The 22,875-nt window shown below is 37.7% G+C and overlaps 1 protein-coding gene across 1 annotated transcript; it reads left to right on the forward strand.

Annotated features, from left to right (window-relative positions):
- Positions 1-1,724: 1,724 nt before the first annotated feature.
- RAD51B (RAD51 paralog B) lies at positions 1,725-19,280 on the forward strand (the record flags this gene model as incomplete). The annotated part of the gene is made up of 6 exons (XM_009581414.1): positions 1,725-1,808; positions 2,665-2,778; positions 6,040-6,156; positions 12,861-12,997; positions 17,910-18,029; positions 19,097-19,280. Coding segments are annotated over exons 1-6 (756 nt in total), but the record flags the coding sequence as incomplete, so codon positions are not given.
- Between the last annotated feature and the right edge of the window lie 3,595 nt (positions 19,281-22,875).

A 22,875-nucleotide genomic window follows, 5' to 3' on the forward strand; every position in this document is an offset into this window, starting at 1 on the left:
GCGGGCGCCTGAGACCCCTGGGCTGGTCGTCGGGAGGGGAGCCCTGTGGCGCCGCAGCGCAGCTGCTGCTGGCCTTCAGGTGTTGGGGTCGTAAGTTCATCTTCGCATTCCAGATGAAGTGATAATGTCAAGCTCTCCTGCAGCACCTGTGACACCTGGTGTAAGTCCGTGCCGGTATATGTCTGTATTTCTGCCCCTCACGGGCGTCCTGGTCCGCCGGCCCGGCCCGGGACCACCGAGAGGGCGCAGGCAGCGCTCCTGCGGGCGTCCCCTGTGATGGCGTCAGTCACAAAATCAGTTACCAGAGGTTGTGCCTGGGCGTTTGTTCAGCTGCAGCGGTATGTGGGGTATGTGCAGAACCAGAAACCACCGTAATGCTCGAGGCAGAGTGTGCAGTTTGTGTGATGAGTGGTTGTTAATACCGCTGGTAGCTTGAAGGACACTGAACTCTTCAAACGTTTGATTTTCCTCCTGTCTAAAGAGGATTTTGTAGAGGGGGCAGTAAAGTTTCCATCTTGTGAAGATGCAGAGGCCTGTGCATCTGCAAAAGTTGTAGCAATTTCGCATTATTTGAAAACCTTTTTATTTTGCCTAAACATCTGGCTAAATAAATACTAGGAATATTGCCTAAATAATATGTGTGAAATGGCTATGTGCCCAAACATACGTATAGGTTAGGAAAACACGTATGCTTTAGGTTGTACTGAGCTGAATACCATCCTGTGGAGTTTTGTTCAGTAGAATGGAATGACAAAAAAAAAGGGACAAATGCAAATAGCTGAGGGCTAAGGGGAGAAGGATTCATAGTGGCAGTGTAATCTTATCTGCTACGTAAAATAGTCTTAAGGCTTATCTGAAATAACCAGGTACTCTTTAAGCAGGAATCCCAATAAATACAATGATTGAATCTCAATAAATAAGTGACTGATTATACCACAGTTCTTGCTGCCTTGGTCCAATGGTATTTTTGTTCACTTTTAGAATAAAATATTTACATTGTAGTTCTTGTCTTCATACGCTTAGTTTTGGCCTCTGGTTTCTTTTACACTGTTGCCTAAATTAAAGAATGCTTTATTATCTGTGTTTGTTTCATAAATTGTTACATAGAATGTTATGAGGTGGGTTTGACTGGTTTGACTACTTGAGTCTTGCATACTAAATTATGTTTCCGGCCCTTCAGTCTTTCTAGTGTCTCCTTTCTGGGTCCTTCCTGTTCTTTCAACATTTGTCATGAATCCTGGGTCACCAGAATCGAGTGTTTTGTTCTAGCAGTATATGTTCTAGGGCTAAATACTTACTGTGATTACTCTACTATTCGTGTTTAGGCATCCAAAGATAACCTTATTTCTTTCCAGTGAAGTATAGCTTGGGTTCTTGTTCAGTTCACCACTGAGTAATTTCCAGCTTTCTTATGTCCCAGAAACATCTGTCCTATAAACACTGCTGACTCTTCTGTTCTCACTGACATGATCTCATACACGGTCAAATATGAGGAGATATAATTTAACATAACTGCTTTCAGAGTGCTAATATAATTTAATGTCGCATAGACTTATATGGGAAGTCTGTATCACAGGAAATTTTTTATATATAATATACACACACACACACACACGTGCACACACTTTCCCGTTCTTTAGCAAGGAGTGAGTATAATTGTCCGCATAGTCATATTCCAAGCATCTTTCAAAAGTTTTTTTTGTTTGCCCTGTAGATTGAGGACCATGGCTGCTAAGAAACTAAGAAGAGCAAGGTTGTCTCAGGAGCTGTGTGAAAGGCTGAGTCGCCATCAGATCACTACCTGTCAGGTGAAAGGGTTATTTTATGTTTGTGGGGGGTGTTTTTTGGGGGTTGGTTTTTGGGGTTTTTTTGGGGGGTGTGGGGGGTGTGGTGTGTTTTAATGCATGTACTGTTTACTTTTTTGTAGTTTAATTTGCAGAGAGCTTTACTTTCTATACGGTAGGGGGCATTTCAGGCTCCATCTGGCCTGCTGCCTTGTAAAAATACAGCTTTCAAACGATAGATGCCTAACTAAAACATTTAAACCTGTGTGTACTTACTACCTTCACTTCTAAAGAACCTGAGTTCTTTTAGCAGGAGTGTGCCGTGTACTACTACTTGTATGGAGTAAGACATCCATTTGTGAACACTTCACAAAAACATATGTGTACTACATAATCCGGTGTGTGAACGTGCTGTGATGTTGCACTATCAGTTCTGGGTTGATTCAGCAGTATGTTCTGAAGTTGTTTATATGAATGCTCGCCTAAAGAGAGCCAAGAGGCCCTATATATTTCAGTAGTGTGCATCATAAATACAGGATCCAGTCCCAGGACTGCAATCTAGAAGACATGATGTATTTTGAGTGTTTTTCAGGTAGATAAGAGACTTTTGTGGGCAAAAAGGTGTTATCTTGTTGCAATTCCATCACACAGTTCATGAATGTTTTGTTCTTTGACTCCATGCACTTTAAAATATGAATACAATTTTTTTTTTAATATACTGGTATCAGAGAAAGGTAGGAGAGGTATAGCATAGAAGTGTATAACATGGCACAGTTGGTAAACTTGTGGAATGTATACTAGTTGTGTATAAATTGCATCACTTTAGTCCCCAGTCTTGATTTCTAGGTTGAGCTCTCTGAACTGTTCTATCATCTTTCAGGACTTTTTATGTCTTTCCCTCTTGGAGCTAATGAAAGTGACGGGACAGAGCTACTATGATGTGCAGAAGCTTCTTTGTAAAGTCAGCCGAGCTTGTGCTCCCAAAATGCAGACAGTAAGTATGCTTGTGTTGATTCTGTTTTTGATACAATATCTGGGAAAAAGCTAAACAGTGTCATCTTGTTACCTGGGAGGTTTGTGATATCTCCATTTGATTGCACAATGAAATAATACTTTTATTTTTAAATTTAGATCTCTGAGGCTCTTTAGTTTGATGCGGTAACTTTATTAGGCATTATGGCCTCAAGAGATTGTTCAGGCTTGCAGAATCAGTTCTGAGTGCAGTAGGGAAATTCGGCATTCTCTCTTACAATCCAGCATATAAAAATTGCTTCTAATTTGGACCCTGCAAAAAAAAAAAAAAAAGGCATTGTTTAATACAAGCAAAGAATAAGAATTTCAATATACATTGGTTTTAGACATGAAATTGGTGCCAAGAAGTGAAGTGATCCTCCTTGAGGATTTTTTCCATCCATGTAAATGATCTGTAGTGTGGTTTGAGCTACAGGTAGCCTAACTGGGGAGAGTGCAAGAAGGAAACAGATGTTAGCTGCAGTGCAGTGGCTGGATTTTGTCGTCTTTTTTGAATTCAGGTGAAAAGATGTCAAAAATGGTGTCTTTTTAGAACAAAGAGGACATGGACAGGTCTGACCTGTGTCAATGCAGCCTGCTTTTTTTTCTGGAAAAAAAAAAAAAAAAAGCCATGACAAATTTTATTATATGTAATTGGCATAGTAATTGTAGCAGTAACTCTGTGAAACTAAATTCACAAACATACTGCATTAAAGTTAGTGATATGCAGAATTAATATGACTTACACTGAATGGATTAAAAACTAGTCTTCCATGAATCACTGTTAGTAATCAATAAATTGAAGACAGATGGAAGTTTTAAGTAGAGTTGTAGCATTTGCTTTTGCCTGTCATCCACACATCGCTATTCAGTCAAATTTCTTTGCTGAGGCAGATAACTGAAGTTTGTCAGACAGCAGTTGTCAAGGTCTGTTAATACAGAGCCAGCTGATAGATCACCAACTATGTAAGTGCATACAATACTGTATGCACTTCTGGAGGCTGTACTTCCAGAAACAGAGGATGTTAGCTATTTCTAAGGGATGAGGATTGAATCTTTGCAAACACAGGATTTCAAATGGACTTCAGGTCAGGGTGACTGATGTAACATCATGACTGATGTAGCAAGAAGGTTTGACAATATCTTTGAGTAAAAAAAAAAAAAAAAATTAGATAATAGGAGTTACAAATAAGGGGAAAATACTGTCCAGATATAACACTGGAAGCACTGGCAGCAAAACTTGAGAGTATGCCAAGATATACAGTAAAACTCTAATTTCTGGAAAACTTGCCGTACAGAATGAAGCCTACTGAGCTCATCAGAGAGGAAGTTAGTTAAGGGGTGACTTGATCACATATGCTGAGTAGAAAAAGATAATTATATTAGAGGTCTCTAGAGTCTAGCTGAACAAAAAGCTGAACAAGATCCAGTGGCTGTAAGATAAATTAAAAAAAAAATCTCTGAAATGGGAAGTAATAAGAAAATCTTTAGAAAGTAACATAAGTTACCATTGGAAGAGGTTGTCTAAGGATGTGGTACTTTTTCATTTACTTGGACTCCTGATTTAACAATTGAATTATTTTTTTTTACTTGAAGTCTGGTTCAATCCTAATTTCGTGGATTAAATACAGAAATCACTGGGTAAAATTTTAGAGTCCATGTTAGGCAGGAAAGCTAGACTAGAATATTGTTTCCATGGTCTACAGGGTTTGTTTCCGGTCTACAGGGTTTAAGTCCTGTCAGAGATTAAACAAAAAATGATTAAATTAAAATATGTTGCAAATCCTTGTTCATAAAGTCATGTATTTGAGCATAAACTCCGATTCCATTTGAGTGAGGTAAAATTCATTGTTTTTTATTGGTCTGTTCTGTGTCTTGAAAGCTATTTTTTGTATATTTCTCCTCAATAGAACTGAAGAACAGAGAAGGTCTGAATGAATTTCAAATACTATTGTAATATGCTACCTGTCATAACATAGGGAAGAACTGTAGCATAAAAAAAGGAAGGTAAAAGCTGTCTTATCTTAGCCTGCTGGTAGAATTAGCTGGAAATTCTTCTGATCAACTTCAGCCAAAAATACTCACTTGTTGGCCGACAAGTATGGACTAAAACACCTAGGATGCAATGGTGTGGTTATTTACTTAGTTATGGATGATTCCTGTGGAGGTGCTTCCATAGTACACCATATTCCCAGCAGACTCTTAAGACTGGGATAAATCTGATGCCTGCATTTCTCAGGCATAGAGAAATCAGGTTTTCTGGAGTGGTCAATCGTGGCAGGTTATGGCGGTACGTTGTGACAGGGCTTCAAGAATCTCTGTTGTTGGGCCAGGAGTCTGAAACCTCTAGGAACTCTTAACTATAACTAGAGCAACAACCTTTAGATCTTGGGCTGTTCCTTTTAAAAATCAAACTTCTGATGTTCAGAATGCTCAGTGGCTGAGGAATGTGTCAGTTTTAACAGATGTCTGCAAGGTGTGAGCAAGCCCTCTTTCTTTTGGAAACATTATGTTTTGGTGTTTCCAGATCAGCGTTTCCATTTTGTTATTTCTTCTTTGGTTTAAATTGATTCCACAAATGAAAATAATTCTTATGAACTAGAATTCTGATCTTGGGCCAGTTCCTCTAGTCAGTGGAGGAACTAGGAATTCAACTATTTTCAGTTCTGTACCTGTCCTTTCTGCTTGACTAGTCTTACTCACAGAATTGGAAAATTATGGATGACTATAGGATCAGCCCAGACCTGTTCAAAGACTTGGGAATCTTTAGCAAACCTTTCCTTCAACCCAGGCAGTTTCAAATTGGTAATGAATGTTGGCCAGGGAGTTCTTGGTTTTAGGTTTCATGTAAGTGTTCTGTATTGGTCACTAACTGTAAATACAGTGTTTACTTATTTAAAAGTTTTACAGGTTGAAAGCAAGCCTTGTTGAAGAGGAGCAGAGAAAACCTTTGACACATCGTTATTAAAGGCTTATTATTTAATATTGTGGTGAAGGAGGTACAACAAACTTTTAAATTTACTCTGTGAGCTATAAATGGTATATAAATGCGAGGAAGGGTGATGAGCTAAGAGAGGACTATAGCTGAAGATAGGAATCGTTTGCTCATTGGCAAGTGTTGAGTTGTTCCAGGTTGATGAAAGCAAGTGCGAGAAGCTTGCTATTTCCATTAAAAAAAAAAAAAAAAAAGGCATTTACTGATTTGTGTGCTTGTTTTCTTTTGCTTTTTTTCCTCCTTTTGTAGGCTTATGAAATGAAACTGAGGAAGTCTGTCAATCCCTCTTCAGCCTTTTTATCCACCACGCTGCATAGTTTGGATAAAGTCTTGCATGGTGGAGTGCCCTGTGGATCCCTCACAGAGGTAACTTGTTTAATATATTTTACTGCAGTTGCACATCACACCTAGAAGTCAAAAGTCACAGATAGGTTGGACTGTCTTGTGTCAGGTGCTTTAAACACAAAATACACAAAAATTTTGGATGAGAAGTGCTTTTTTTTCATTGGTAGAGGCTGCACTTTTTTTTTGGTGGTGTTTTTTTTTTTCCCCAGCATGTCAGGTAAGTAAGTAAATGAAGAAATTAAGAAATTTGGTGACCCTATTTTCCTTTAAAAAAGTGGAAATTTTCCCAGGAAATTTGGGAGAATTGTTGGCTGGATTTTACAGTGGGAAAGTTGCAGTGTGGTTTCGTGGTCAGAGCACAAGGTACTGAATCAGGAATCTGTCCTTTTAATACTGATTCACTCTGACTTTACCAAGTCATTAGTTTTTATGAGGGTACAATAAGCAATAAGGACAAAGGCATGAAGCATATAGGCAAGAGAATGGCTTTACAGAGTTTTTATATATAAATATAACTAATTTGTGCAATAAATATGTAATGCATTCTTTTTAAAAAAGACTAATTAAGACATACATTGCAACACTACGAATTGGATATATATAACTCTGTCACTCTCTGGACTTTGGATGCAATGCTACTTTTTTGCTTACAATTTTCTTTTAAGATCAAGAGAGCACTTCATCTTCTAGTACCTGGATTTCTCTGTGGCCTTGCAGAAAGCGATAATAACTTGCATGGTTTCTATAATCTGGAAAGACAGGATTGGTGTAGATGCTCATAGGAGTCACTGAGTATTATAAAAATACAAAGATGCAATCTCTGGCTTAAGAATTTGCTGAGCTACAAATGGAGATGGAGAAATGTATATATTGGAGGGAGTATCAATATATGCGTGCCCTGTTCTTATGTTATTCCCCTAGCCATCTGTTGTAGGCCCTCGGTAGAGACAGAATCCAGAGCTAGATGGACGTTGGTTTTATGCAATGTGGCCATACTTGCATTCTTAAAGTAAAGTTCTGGACTTAGCTGTGCACTTGAAATGAGTGGAAAAATATATATTGTGTGCCTCATGTTCTGAATTCAGGCAGGTTGAAACAATTTTTTTTCCTTGAACACTTTAGCAGTCCTTACCAAGTGCTTTTCTTTGTCTACTGTGGCAGATTGCCACAGCAGAGGAGTAGAAGTGAGAAGTTATGAAAAATCTTACTATGAGGAAAATACATTTTTTCCACACCCTATAATCAAACTAAATTGGTTTTGATCTCAGATAGAAATCACTTATGAAATCTGATAGTGACTTAAAACGTTAGCGTTTAAGCAACGCTGAGTTTAGACTGTAACAGTTTCTGCTCTAGTAATCCCATCTTACGTAATGAGGGGGTATTACTTTTTAAAGATTCTGAATATTACTTTTTGTATATGATGTACAGGAATATACACGATTCAGGTCTTCATAAAAATGTTTAAGAATGCATCCATGAACTTACATTGATATGTCAGAATTAATATTTTCATCATATTTGGGCCTAGCTTTGTTACCAATTTACTATAAGAAAATCGCATCAGAAGAACTTAATCTGAAGACGAATACTGCAAGTCTTCAAATTCTGGGAGAGAGGACTTGCTAGCAATTCTGTTTCACTGAAGAAAAGCAAGCTGTTCTTATAAGTAGCAGTGGGATATGCAGGATCCTGAGATTGTAACTTTGCTGCTCTTGAGGATAGTGCCTTCAGCAGGCGATGAGTTTTTGGCTCCTAAAAATATTTTTATCAGCAAAGCAGTGGCCGCACTAGGTGTAGTTTGACTCCTTTTCTTTTGGATTATTGTTCATGCAGTCAACTGATGAAATAGCACCATGTTGGAAAAGAAATAATGCTTGCTTGCGGCTACGATCTGGCTTTCTGGGATTTCCATCTGGTCCACTAACTTTTCCTTGGTGCAGAGAATGGCTGTTCACATGCTTATGCTGCTTAAACTTCTGAATTGTGCTTGTTTCGTTGAAATGTAGTGCCACTGCTGCACAAGTAGGAGGAAGAAGTAAAATAGAGATGTGTCTTTTCTGTGATATGCCGACTTGTCCTTGAGCCTGTGACTGGCTCATGAGTGGTGCCCAAAACAAGGGTGTCACCCTTCTATAGGTCAACCCAGATAACCCAATCTATTTTGCCCTCCTTCCTGTGGCTTGGCAATTCTGAGTAGAAGATGGCCAGAGTGTAAAAGTTTGCATTAAAGGATGCTGGAGTATTTTTTTTCCTAATTAAAAAAATAAATGGATGTGATCCTTTTGGGTCGGAAAAGCCACACAGTTAATTTACAAGGCTGCTGATAACAATGCTGTGAATATTTGTCTTTTTTTTTAATCATAAGCATAGCTATTATTTGGCTATCAGTGCAGTCTATCTGACATGTTCTTGCCTGAAGACCAGGTAGAATGGCTCTGGAGCACTCGTAGACTTTAAGCTTGCTGATTGTCATGTTCTTGGCATTGCTCCAGAGGGAGATCCGGGAAAAGCAGTGATTGACATGCTGGGAGTTTTACTGGAGTTTAGCTAACCTTTGACTTCTAAATTTTGGTGTGTGGGTGTTTTTTTTAAATTTTTTTTCTTAATTTGAAAGTAAGTTCTGCAAGCAGTTGATCTCAAAACATGGATGTCAAATATAATTTGCCTGAGATGGTATAGAATAGTGCTCTTCAGGAAGTAAATGCAAATGCTTAATTTTCCAGAACTATGTATTTTGTAATACTTCTCAGCTTGGTTGACTATCACAATACTCCATTTTTCATTTTTTTCCCCAGTGTTTCCTTAAAACATTATCTCTTCAGATGTAAGAAAATCTGGGAAAGTGTTGCTAAACTCTATTTTAAGAGTGGTCATACTCCGATGTATCAAGGTATTTAAAAGTAGTTGGGGGAGATGAGTATATTCAAAGATAGGCTGAACTTTTATCTGATTGTAAATGAAAAGAACTGTGCCAGGAAGGATGTTGCACTTTAAGTTTTCTTCTGAAAAAAACTTCTGAATGTTAAGTTTTTTGTATTCTTTTTTGTATTTTGTATTGTTATTTGGTTAAAAATACAGAGACCTGCCTAATGCAATTATCTTCAATAGGTGATCTCACTAAGTGACTGAGATGTTGAAGTCTGTACAAGACATCTAGTGGATGAGACCAGAATTGCAAGCACTATGTCCTTTCACCAGTAGCTTGGCCTTGGTTGCACCCTCATGCCAGATTAATAATACTGATGCATAATAACTATTTAATCAGAAATATTACAGAAAGAACTAGGTAGACTCCAGAAATTAGATGACTAACTTAAGAGATCAGGGGTGTCTTAAAAAAAAAAAGTGTGTTGCTTTTTATTTTTGTTTTAGGTACTAAATGTGGAAAGTGATTAGGGCACGTATTACGGGTTTCTCAGCAAACGTAAAGGCAGAGAACAATTAACTATGCAGAAACTGAGTTTCTCATTTAAAGCCTGGTTCTGGAGATTTTTAAAAGCATTTTTGCGAGGGTCATGAGATCTGAAGTAGTTTCAAAGGTTGGCAGCACTGCAAGTGTTCTTCAGCATGAGTTAGGATGAGATTTTAACAGAAAGCTATTGAGTGTCTGCTGCTGCTGCTTTGGTGCTGTACTGGAGCTTGCGAACACTCTCAGGTCATGTTCTTTTTGGATTCAAGTGATTTTGGAATTTAATAATTTTAATTTGCTCTTTTGCAACTTTCTGGACCATAGCTGACCAGCAGATTGCCCTTCGGTATTTTTGTTATTAGGCAGATATTCTAAGTCTGAGAGAAGTTCTCTTCAAAAGTATGTTGTATGCAGCATTTACTTCCTGACTGGTGTGGCTAAATCGTTGTCTTCCTGTTACTTTACCCAGCAGTGAGGGTGGTTGGAAACTTGGAATTTGAGTACATGAGCCACAGGATTAAGACTTGTGGTGGTATCTTCTACAGCCAAAGCTGCTTGCTTTTTGAGTGCCAGAGGGATTTGATTTGCGTTACACTGTCTCGGACCATTTTTTCCTGAACCAGTATTAGGTTTTAAGTTGGAAATTAAATCATAGCTGAAATTTTGTGGTCAGATGTCAGAGCTTTTGGCCAACTCCTCTGAGGAAAAACGAAAGTAATGACTTTGTGAATATTGAAGAGTTTAATCCCCTGGTAGTTGAAGAAGAATTAGCGTCTTGTGACTTCATCCAAACCCTACAGATGTGCCAGAGAAAATAATATATAGCTTATTGAAAAATAAAAGTATATTTTATTAGGCAGAGACAAATTAAAAACTGTAGTAGTCTTCACATTTCTATCTGGGTGGACTTGATTTTTTTTCTTTTTTGGAGCAAATTTAGAGTAAAACAAACTAAGCAAACTTTTTGCAGACATTTGATTCAAATTATATTAGAGGAATTTTAGGGTTTTTTTTTTAACTAAGATTGTATTGTTCAAAACACTTGCTGCACCAGTGGTTAACTACAGCAAAATGTGGTAGTCCTTTAAAATTGTTCACTGTGGATTTGAATTCCCATTTTAATGCCCTTTAAAGGAATGCTGATAAAAGATGAAGTATTGTTGTCTTTGGGAATAAAAAGTCTCTCTTGCTCCATTGGCTTGCTTCCTAGTACTAGCTCGTACTGCAAGATTCCCTGTCTTTCTCTGATACGATGCTCGTATCCTCAGACATTTTTACAGCGTCTCTGCTGAATTAGCTCCTGCATCAGCCACTGAAATAAATGTTGATTCCAGTGCACCGCCCAGGCAAGGCTGAAACTGCAAACATTTTTGAGGTCTCCTCACAGTTGTCCAAACATTTTAATTTAACAACTGGATTGATGCCCTCCCCTCATTCATTTCAAGTCTTCTTTTTAACTAGAAACAGCTGGTGAGATTCCTTGGTTATCACAGTCTAAGGAATGTGTATTGCCTCTGCAATTTTTATATATGCTTTGGGTTCATATTAAAATGTGGCAGCTATTGTTGATACGCTATTTTGTAATTTAAGTACACTGGATGGAGGACAGGTAATTGCATAAATATGACTGATTCCTGATCTGTAAGTCACTAAATGCAGTATCTTCTTCTAAACAAAAATCATCTAATGCTTCTTTTGTATTAGAGCTTCAAGGAGATTGACTGATATGGCTTGGTTTTCAGGCCTTGTTTAAAGACAAAAGTCTTCTGGGGATTTTAACCAACTGTTAACAGTAGCTAATGTGTAACTGTAGCTAATGCACTCCCTCAGTGTTTCCCTGTAAATTTTCTGTGCTTCAAGTCATGCTGCTGCTGCTTAAAATGAAACCATAGCGATACTGTAGTATCTTGTGGTAAAAGGGTGTTTGTACTTAAAAACAAACTGTTGTGCATTTAGGCTCAAAAATCAGTTTGATTTTGAGTGTCTGTCTGTTGTAAGGTTTCTTTTTTAATTTAAAACAACGGATCTGTATTGAAGCCTTTGTTCTGGCACTATTAGGTGTTTTGAGGAGGTAAGTGTCATTTTGCCATTTAACTTCCCTGGAGAGGCTTACTTTTATCATGCATTATTGTTTAGTCCATACTAGCATCAGAATGAACCCATCACACTCTGGTTTTAGTGCCTAAAGTCACTTAAACTTTGTATTTGCTGTTTTTCAGCTCTCTTAGTATTTAAGATATCATCATTTCCCTTCCCAGAAGCAGTGACAATGTGATATTGTATTTAAAGACCCACTGTAGTAGTAATGAACATATGATTATCTGAACACAGAGCCCAGCATTCATTTACAATCTCTGCAAGATCTGCAGTGGATGAAGAACAGCATACTGCCGTCTCTAACAGAAAAATCTTGCTCGCGGAAACAGGGGATCTTGTCAAACACTGTATTCTTTTGGTCCTTGTGGTTTTTCTCTTGGATCAAAATCGTACTGGAACCATTTCACACAATTGAGTTGAGTGTGCTCTTTTTGAATACTGCTTAACCGCAGTAGGCTTTCAGTTAAGCGCAGGTGAAAGCTTAAAATTGGCAAGCTGGTCTGGATCATTAAATGGTGGTCGTGTTGAAATATGGTAATAGGGAGTTAACACCAATGACAAAACACATGCTGCATAGAAGAGTGTAGTCTCTGGGGCAGATAAAATCTGTCTGATGTATATATGTGGTTCATATTGAACATTCAGTCTTTACAGGATATAAGTGATTATCCTTGTGATTTCCAAGGGAGATCTGGTTGTTACCAAGGTAATGGTGATTCCTAAGCAGTCATTTACATCTATGAACTCATTAGCTCTGGACTTTGTTTTCAGCTCTAAAGGCCATTGATGTCATGTGAATGTCAACTCTGAATCTTCTAATTCTGCTCTATTTTAGAAGGTAGCACAGAGAAGGAGATGGAAGAGAACTAGGTGTGGCACTAGGGAATATCTTGTAAGAGGAGGGGGAGAGTAGGGGACCTCAAATATGAGACATAATAAAGGATGTCAAAGGAATAAAGTACAAGCATAATGCTGTGTCTGAAGAAGAACTATTTATTCTTCAGTGGCTGAGTTTGACTGCAAGGCACAGATCCAAGAGTAACTGCAAGTTGCTCCTTGTGGGCTGCATTCTATCTTTTTGTGGCTGTCTCCTCCTTTGGTAACTGGAAGAGGAGAATTTGAGGAGTTCTGGATGATGGGTCTTACTTAAAAGTAGAATCAGGGTGAAATGAATGTGGTGTCTCTTGTTTATGTTACTCATCTTTTTTTGTTCCAGATAACTAGCCCACCAGGTTGTGGCAAAACTCAATTTTGTATTATGGTGAGTGTTCTGGCTACACTGCCTGTAAGCATGGGAGGACTGGATGGGGCTGTTATATACATTGACACAGAGTCTGCGTTCAGTGCTGAAAGGTAAGATGCAAAATTCTAAAATACACACTTGCAACTTCTTTAGCACCTTTTACCTTGGAGCCTTCAATTATTTTCTGAACAATAACTAAGCATTTATAAAGTAAATACCTATGGCAGGTATTAAACATTCATCTGATATATGCAGCTATTCCATAGATGATGAAATTAATTTAATAGAATGGTTTGCTCACCTTCCTAATTTGTATGATGTTGCAGATTCCAGTTGTGGTATGACGAGGTGGATGGCGCGCTCTCTAAACTTATAAATGGTCTTAACAATCCTGTACCTGAAATCTATCTTTGCAGTTTAGTCTGTGGAGTTAGTAGGAAGGTTTTGAGGATGTAAAAGCCCAGCATTTTGAGCACAAAGGAAATGGAGATTTTTCTGTGAACAGCAGGACTGACATAGCCAGTTTTCCTTCAGATTTCTGTCCTATTTCTGCTGAGTGGGGCCCCCTGTCCTTCTCCTGCACTTCCTATTTCCTTCTGCAGTAACCTCACATCTCTCCTATATCCTTAGTGGCCATGCAGTACTATATTCCCTTACATCTGTAATATCTCTAGTTCTTCCAATATCTTCTGCTTTGCCCATGTGACCAAAACTGTTCAGCTATGCACTTACGATATATTCTAACTGCTGAATGCACAGGAGACTCTATATGCTGTATCTGCTTGAGAGTTAGAGATATGCATGTGTTAGTTACCACTCTTCCCATGTTAACTGACTGATTAACTGTTGAAATAATTCTGCAGTGTTTCATTAAAGGTAGCTCTAATTTACTTAGCTACCAACTTTTTTAGACCATGAGGATTTGATGTTTTTGAGATGTCTATTCCTTTGTCACTGTTGTTTAGAATTAGTGAGTTCAAACGTTAAGGGTCTGGGGGAGGATGAGGAGTACAGTAGTCTCATCCTTGTTTGTGTAGAAAAATGGGCAGGAAAAGGGCTCATTGAAATATATATATTTCAGATGACTGACTTAGGCCCATGGCCTAAGTATCAAAGCAAATGTATTTGCATTGTTTAATCATTTGAAGTTATCGTGGATGAGAAGGTGGGTTTCTAACCCTGTTTTTTGTCAAGTTAATTTCATAAAAGTTTGAATTACTTTAAACCAGAAGTGTAATATATCAAAGAAAAAAAGCTTCAAGCAATGGCGCTGCAAAGTATGGTGCTTCCTTCTTACATACCACTTAATTTTTATTTCAGGTCACTGAAATGTAGATAGTAAAAAAAAAAGGGTAGGACCTAATGGGTGAGTTAAGGCTTGTTGCTTAGAAGCGAATGCTAAAGAGAAGGAAAACAGGTGAATGTGAAAATGAAACTGCTGAAAATAGAGTAGGATTGGAAAGGAAATGTGTAAAAATAACATTATTACTAAGGATGTATTTATATTTAATATTTATGTATTAAATCATATTTAGTATTGTTCAGTTGGAAATGATAGCGGAACACAATTTCAGCAGACAAGCTGTATCTTATACTTTCTGTGTTGCAACCTCGAAGGAGCAGCACCAGCAGAGTGAGGGAAGTGCTTATCTCCTTCTACTTGGTACCTGTTAGACTACATCTAGATCCTGTGTCCTGTTTTGGGCTCTCGGTGTGAGAAAGACATGACAAACTGCAGGGAGTTCAGAATGGTTGGGGGCTGGAGCACTTGCCCTTTGTGGAGAGACTGAGGGCTTGCTCAGTCTAGAGGAGAGAAGGCTCTGGGGGGATCTACAGCAGCCTTCCCCTACCAATGAGGAGGCCATCAAGAAGATGGCATAGTGGTGCATGACAGGGAGACAGCAGGCATACATTGAAATCCATTTCTGTGCTGATACATGGAGAAGCTTTTTCACCAAAGGACAGTCAGCAATTGGAAAAAGTTGCCCAGAGAGGTTGTGCTGCCTCCATCCTTGGAGGCTTCCAAAATATGGCTAGATAAAGCCTCAAGTAACTTGTTCTGACTTCATAGCTGGCACTACTTTGAACAGGATGTTGGCCTGGAGGTCTGAGTTCTTTTTCTAACCTGAATTTTCTTATGATTCTGTAATCCTGTACTATTAATAGATGGCAAGTAGAAGAGATTGTGGTTTTGTTCTAAACACTTCAGATAAGAGGGCAAATATTAATTTAATAGCAACTTATTTTAAAGGGGTTAATGGAGACATTTAGCTGGCACGATTTTTATTTAAAACTCAAAAGCCTCTACAGAAAGCCTGAGAAGAGTGTTTGTATCCCTGCTGCTTTTTAGGGCTGAGAGTTGCTAAGTTGTAGCTGTCATACTGGCTGTAATGCGGTGCTGCTTCTAGAAGGATACTGCATAAAGCTGGCTAATTTTCTTTTGCTGAAAGGCACTTCTCTTTTGTCATTCTGCCTGGCAGGTCTTACTTCAGGGCAGTGAGCTTTTTGCTTCCACACACTTTCATAGTCTTATTACTTATTCTTTAACATGACAGTTTAGTTCAATCTAATAGCAATGCTGAGCAGAGTGATCAGAATTGAGGCTGGTCTTCTAAGATATGCCACTGGTTTCTGTAATTTATATATTTTTTGTCTCGTGGAAGAGAAAGCCATAACAGTGCAGATGGTGTCCATCATTCAGCTTTGTCAGAACACGGACAATAGGACAGGTAGATAGAATGGCCGTAGTAAGTCTGGAAATCAAAATTGTTGTCATCATTTTTGTAGCAATTCAATTTAACTCTAGCCAGCTATTAACTGAAAACATATCAGACTTATTTAAAAAGTCTGAAGATAATTTGTTTGGTTTGCTTTTCTCTCTAGCCATACTTATTGCTTGTGAAAAACACTAGATACAAATTGCTGTAAACCAAAACTGAGAACAAACAGATTTTCCACCTCATGGGCCTCTGCTGTGATTGCAGAGAAACATGTTCTGTGCAATTTTTGGTCTCATCATGACAAACAGGATTTAGATCTTAAAGACCTTTGAACCTGCATGGAGCTCTGTGAATAGTACTGCGATCTCTGCAAGATTTTGCTGTGTCATTTTAAGTCAGTCTGTGTAATGATGTTCTTTGCGATATGCATGTCTTTTAGGAAGTGTACTGAAATCTCATTTCATGCAGACCATTGAATGACAGATCACTGTTGCCCGAATGGTCTGCATGATTAATTGTGCAAATGGAAAGACAAGATTCTGTCCCTGGAAGTTCTGCAGGACAAGTTTAGATGTAATAAACAATGTATCTAATCAATGAGATTCAGGCTATTATAGTGAAATTGCTTGCTCAGGAAAGGTATATTAACATTCAAGCTTAGTGTTTCTATTTCTAAACCAAATAAAACTGATTTAAAAGAATTTTTCTAAAATAGCTTTAACATTTTGGGTTTTAATGAAAGGGGCCTAAATAAAAAGCATCAAGATAACCAGTAAGTTGTGCCCACAGGTATCATCCACTAGATGCCACTCTTCTCAAGCTATAGGTGGTGGGATATGTCTGCTTAAAATACAAACAATTAAGTATTTTCTGTTATTAAAAAATAAAATCTTCATTGTGGAAAAAAAATTACGGTACTCAGGTTGTAACTATGAGTTTCTAAGTTAAATTCTTGGAACATTTATTTAAGGGCCTAGATAGAATTGCCTTGTATTCAGAGGGGTGGAACTTCTTTCCACTGACTTCCAAAGAGTTTGCAGGCAGTCAGCATTTCTAAAACGTGTACCATTTAGTGTCCTCAATGATTTTATGTATAAAATCTCATTTAACTGAAAATGTTGGCTTCTCATCAGTAAATTGCTTAGTTTCACGTGCAAGAGGTTTTTTCAAAGCATAGTTTCTGAATATAAAAGTATTTTGACAACAAATAATAAATATCCAACTTCCTCTGACTTCTTTTAGTGTTATCACCAGTTATCTGATATGCTTCCCTAGTGTACTCTGATAATAAACAGTGGTATGCTTAACAATTGTAATTCAAGGTTTTGAAGGGTCATGAATTTGCTAATAAGGTAATGGAGAACATTTAATCATGGAATCCCTCATTCAGTTCTATCAGTGAAGCAGCCACTTAAACTGTTTAGTCATTTCATTATATCAAGTCATGCCAGTTGTACCTGTGCTATCTGAATGGATGGATGTTCAGTTGTAGCCGCCTGGCAGCTGGAGCCTCAGTCGCTTTGTGACACAATGCTGATTTTTTTTTTCTTTTTTTTTTTTGCTATGTTCTGAAAAGTATATTTTCTTAAGACTTTATAAGCTCTTTTTACAAAGAGGTAACTGGCACAATGGAAGTGGTTTCAGCAAAAAAGTGATTTCAGCGTGGTTTCAGCAAAAAGGAGAGATTATCTGTGAAAAGATTTTCACTTTGGCATGCTTCCCATACATGTACTGCTTGTGTAAGTACTTGCAGTCGAACTGGGCTTTGTTCTTTGCAGTCCTGCTTCCATGTTGGCTGGATCTTGTAATGGATCTTCTGTTTGATATCAGCTTGTTAAATTTCTGTGGTGACACAAGGTCCACTTTGATTTCACTGCAAGATAAAGGTGGAAGAGAAGATGGTTTGAGTTGGAGAGTGTATTTGTTTAAATGAAAATAATATTTACATATAATATTTAAAATAGGAGAATGCTTGGCCATTGAGTGGAACCTCTTGTACAAAACTCAAAGAACTTTGCATTCAGTAACCGTAAACTTTGCGGTTTCCTTCTACAGGAGATAATTTTGTTTCTTTGTGTACAGACACATTATGTCTTTCCCTCGTATACCACTGACTCTAGCATCACTGAGTTCCAGTATTTCAGACTTCTAAAGTATGCTTCTCCTTTGAAAAAGATTTCCAGTATTACTTTGTATCTGCTTATCATTCAAAGGTTTGTTTTGTTTGCTTTGTGAATACTTGATGCCTTACTATCCCACATTATTGCTTTTGCAGCGTTACACCTTCTGTTTTTTTTGATAGGTTGATTGAGATAGCAGGAAACAGATTCCCTACTTATTTTGACTCAGATGAAAAGCTGTTCTGCATGACCCGTAGCATTCATCTGTATCGAGAGCTGACTTGTGGCAGTGTACTGAAGAGGTATTTTCCAGAGTTTAAAAAAAAAAAAAGACCATTTTGACTGGATTGTCTATAACAATATTTGTTTTATATCAAAGTTCTATGGAGAATAATTCATTTATTTGAGGCCTTTTCATGTTGATAACAGCATGGTCCCCAGCAAAGTAAAATTGCTACAGGAAGACTGACATTGTTCTTCTCATTTCATAGCATGTGACTAATCCAGTTGATGCTTTCTAATTTCTGATAGACAATTTCTATATGATCCGATCCCTGTAAGCCTTTAAAGGGGAGTATTCATGTGACAGGTCTTATCTTATCTTGGATTGTGGAGAGGCCATAGTATAAGAGTTACATTTTCCAAGAAGTAGGAGTTTGCTCCTCCAAAGCACAGTTTACTTCCAGGAAGACTGGGACTCCTCCAGCAGTGGGAGGGAGGAATCATTTAACAGTCATCAGCCAGAATGCCTCTGTTGGCAGTTTTGTATTGTCATGTTGTTACCTTATATTAATTTGTGAACACATTTTGCAGTGAAAATGAATTAAGTTATATATTAGCATCATCTTGTGTATTTTATGTTAGTGGGAGAATTATTCTAAGAATAGTTGCTTCTGGTGCAGCTTTATCAGAGAACAGCTAGTAGCATATTATCAACACGTTAGGTTTGGCATACTGTCTTTGGAAGTATATGGAAATAGATTTGACCTTCTGCACATTATGTGCACCAAGGATTCTGGTGCTGGCAATGGGATGCTGCTACTGTGGGCAAAAAGGCACAGTTTCAATGTCCACTTAACTTGCTGTCTACCATTCAGGGGATGTACAGCATAGTGTACCTAACTAGAGGTTCTTTCAAACCTATCTTTTGGAGAGGTCCTGCCTTGGGTTATGTTTCAGATTCCTTTCCAAATCTCTTCAACACACGCAGATGTTAATGGAGGTCGTGTGTGAGGGGGGAAAAAGAGGGGCTGACTTTCAGCTTATTAAAGTAAACCATTTATTTAAACAATTTCAGGGTTATAAAATGGTTCTATTGTGTAAATAATGTTATCAATGACTGGGGTTTTTGTTGTTTTTTCTTTTTTAGGATTATGTCTTTGGAAGAAGAAATTATTTCAAAGAAAGTTAAACTCATAATAATTGACTCTGTTGCTTCAGTTGTCAGAAAGGAGTTTGACACACAACTCCAAGGCAACCTGGCAGAGAGAAGTAACTTTTTGGCTAGAGGAGCATCAGTGTTGAAGTATTTGGCAGAGGAGTTCTCAATACCAGTAAGTTCTTCCTCTTTTCTTAAGCTTTTGCCTTAACAGTATCAAGTAATAAAATCTGAGAAGAATGAAAATGACAGGAAGATGAAAACCAGAAAAAGCTTCTGGCAGGAATCTTCAAGCAGGTACTAGTTGGAAAATAGTTGGGGAATTGGGGAACAGTAACTGTTCTGCTTGATGTTTTTTGTTGTATTTATTTTTTAATTTTTTTTTTATTTAGGACTTCCAATAAGGGTTTACAAGATTCTCCAGCTGTGTTTCAGTGCTTTGTTTTCTATTTTTTTTTTTTCTTAAATCTTGTATTTTATTTTGTTGCCATTAAATATTGCTTACCCTGATGGTTCCCTTCTAATGCAATGCTTACTCTAACTAGTACATACTCTGACCAGGTGAAGATCTTTTTCTACCTATCCCTTCTACTTAAGTTTATAGGTGCCTTATGCTCTGGAGCAGCATAATTTCCTTTTGGGACTGATAATGTATGCTAATTAATGCAGAAAGGAAGGTAACAGCTCAGCAAATCCTTGTCTGTGGACTTGCCCATAAAATACAAAGGAAGACACGGACACTTAATGCAGGGACTGGGTGGAACTGATTGAAAAGTGCTTTAAAAGATGTAAGCTGTATAAATGTGTGTATGTTTGTGTTCCTTCATTATATGATCCACGGAGGATCATATCAACTCAAAAGATGTCATTGAGATTCAACTCTTAAAGTATTTCCTAGTATGGGTAACCTTCTCATCACTCCAGTGTAAGAGAGAAACTCTTACTTGTTGAGTAAGACTGGTGCGGCCTTTTTCCCTTTGACACTCCTGAGGTCACAGCAACTATCATACCAGAAATACACACATCAGAGCTGTGGAACTGGATGACTTAACTTTAGAGGAACAGATTTCCTTCTGCCGTGTAATTTCTAAAGACTTTTGATGGAGAATATTAAACCCTGCATAAGTGCTTTTAAAGTTCAGGTACAAAAGATAACGTCCTAGTTAGTGCACCCAGTAATGTTTGTAGTGCTTTAAAAAGCCGGGAAAGAATTGTGTATAAGTATGTACACTCTCATATTTTGGGAAAATATTATGCAGTCCTTTGAAAAAGTGGAGAAGTTTTATGGGAAGATACTATTTTTCTCTATTTCTCTACTTTCTTCTCCCTTAGACACCCCCTCCTCCCCCCTCCACCTTCATTAAAATGGTGAAGCTGAGCTGGATTGGAGCCTGTGACGGTTCAGGCTGCTGCCCTCCTTAGAGTCAGAGGGACAGTGTTGATATTCACAGAAGTCTTACAGTTGGACAATATGAAGTAGCCTAAGATTGTGATTCTAATTCATCCTATGTAAGAAGAAGATAAAGCTTGAATGTTTAAAGGTTTCCATTACGTTAAAGCTAACGTATTTGCTTTGAGGCATTTGTGATAACTGGTGTGCTGGCCTGTTCTTGTTTCTCACTGTGAACAGTTTGTTAAGGAGTTCTGGGATTTTCGGCAGGAACTTGTGCTCTGGTCACAGCTCTGTCTTTTTGAATTGGTCCATGAGATATCTTACCTTTTAAATAAAGTCTTTAAGATCTGTGTAATTACAGGTAAATACACAGGTTGAAAGCTTGTATATTTTTTTAAGCATCTATTGATTAGGTTTATCAATTTTTTCAATGGAAATCCAAGTGTATTTTCATTTATCGTTGTCTTTAACACACATTGCTTGTGGGTTAGTTATGGAGTATTTTAAAGATTTGTTAAATTTTATGTTACAAAATAACCTGTAGTAACTCCTATTAGTTAAGAATTCTAGGAGGGCCCTGGCTAGAGATTTGGGTTCTTGCAAACACAGATCCCTAGGCAAGGCTGTGTATGAGTAACATGCAAAATCCAACATCAGAGTGTGTTATGCATCTGCAAGTTGCATATGTTGGTGCATACTAGAGGTAAGTCTGCTGTTGCATACATTGCATTAAACTCTGCTACTTGCGGTTACAGAGTATACAAGGTTCTCATTGTAAATAACTGTGTTGAAATTATTTCAGATGTTTTTACTTTTACCTAGAAAATCATAAATATAAACTTGGGACTAAAAGAACATTAAGGTTGCAAAGTGATTTAGATCACTAATAAATTGAACATATGAAACAATATGTAACACATTTCATGGCAGAATCAGTGCAACTAAATACTGAGTTGGGTAACTAAATACAAGTAGGGGGACTCAGTCTGAGACTCTGAAAAAGATTTGGAGTTGATGACTCATAGGAGTTAAACTTGAAGTCAATCTGTTTGGCTGTAGCTAAAAGGTCTGGTGAAAAACTTTGAGTAGTTGAGCAAGGGAATTGGAAATAAGGAGGTTGTGTATTATCTATTTAGCTATAACTGTTACTGGAGCAGTACATCTGGTGTTAACACTCCAGGGAGGATGGTGAAAAATCAGCTTCCAGAGAACAGCCTTGAAAATGACTGCGAGAAGGGGAGAGCAGTCTTAGTAATTAAGACATCAGGTGCTTACTTTGTTTAGTTTAGCTAAGGAAATGTTAAGGGTTTCTTCATTAGTCAATATGTACCTACTTGAGGAAGAGGTATTTGATAAAAGCAACCTCCTCTTCCGCTGACAAAGGTACACCACTGTTCTGTGGTTGGAAGCTGAATTAAGCAAGTTCAGACTTCAAATAAGGGGATGGTCTTACTGGACTAATTAATCACTGGAATGCATTACTAAACATAAATAGCTTCTTGTCACTGAGTATTTTTAAATGGGCTTTTTTTTCCCATTTCCTGAAAAGGGGTTCAAAAAGGATTAAATTTGGGGAAACCTTGTACTGCCATGTTATGCCGGAGTTCAAATGAGTTTAATGCAATTCTTTCTGTTGGTATTATAAACTCTCTAGCTGTTTATAATTGTGTGTTCATGGTGTCAGGATATCGAGTTTGATGTGCAAAAGTGACTAGCATTCATAGCTTTTACCAAACTCAAGAAGAGCTGTTTCAAACCCAAGTAGCTTTATATGGTATGTAGTATTCAGGGGGAAAAAAGTTGACCTTAACTGCTTCAAAACTGATAGTCATTGTTCAGTAACCTCTCTGCAGCTCTATTTTCAGTTTGTAAAATGGGAATAACAGAGCTGTTAGTTGTGAGGATGCTGTGAGGATAGGGTCATTACCATTGAGAAAGCACTCATACTGTGTCCATGAACAATGTATAGATGCTCATTGGAAAGTAACACTTGGCATCCTCAGTGTAAAATTTAAATAATGTGTAGTAAATGAAACTGTAATCCATCTTCTGAGATGAGAAAAAAATATTGAACATATTCATTGAATGGCACCATCTTAGCCACTGAATGAAGCAAGTGAAAGTGTTGCGTGATTGTAAATATTTGCTTGACTTAATGGTTTTTGAATTTTTTTGTTTGTAAAGTACAAATAAACACAAAACTTTTTTTTCTTATGTATGGATGTTAGTAAAACATAAGTTGTTTCTCGAAAAGTTAAATATGATGCCTGATTTCCTTTTTCGATCCTTTCTTTCACCTAACTTAGCAGGTTCCATCCTAGGCTCTTTAAATGATACCAGGGCAAGAGGCAGCACAAGGTTTGGATTGCTTCTGGTC

The sequence above is a fragment of the Fulmarus glacialis genome, unplaced genomic scaffold (assembly GCF_000690835.1).
Source record: "Fulmarus glacialis isolate BGI_N327 unplaced genomic scaffold, ASM69083v1 scaffold1317, whole genome shotgun sequence".
Lineage (NCBI taxonomy): Eukaryota > Metazoa > Chordata > Aves > Procellariiformes > Procellariidae > Fulmarus > Fulmarus glacialis.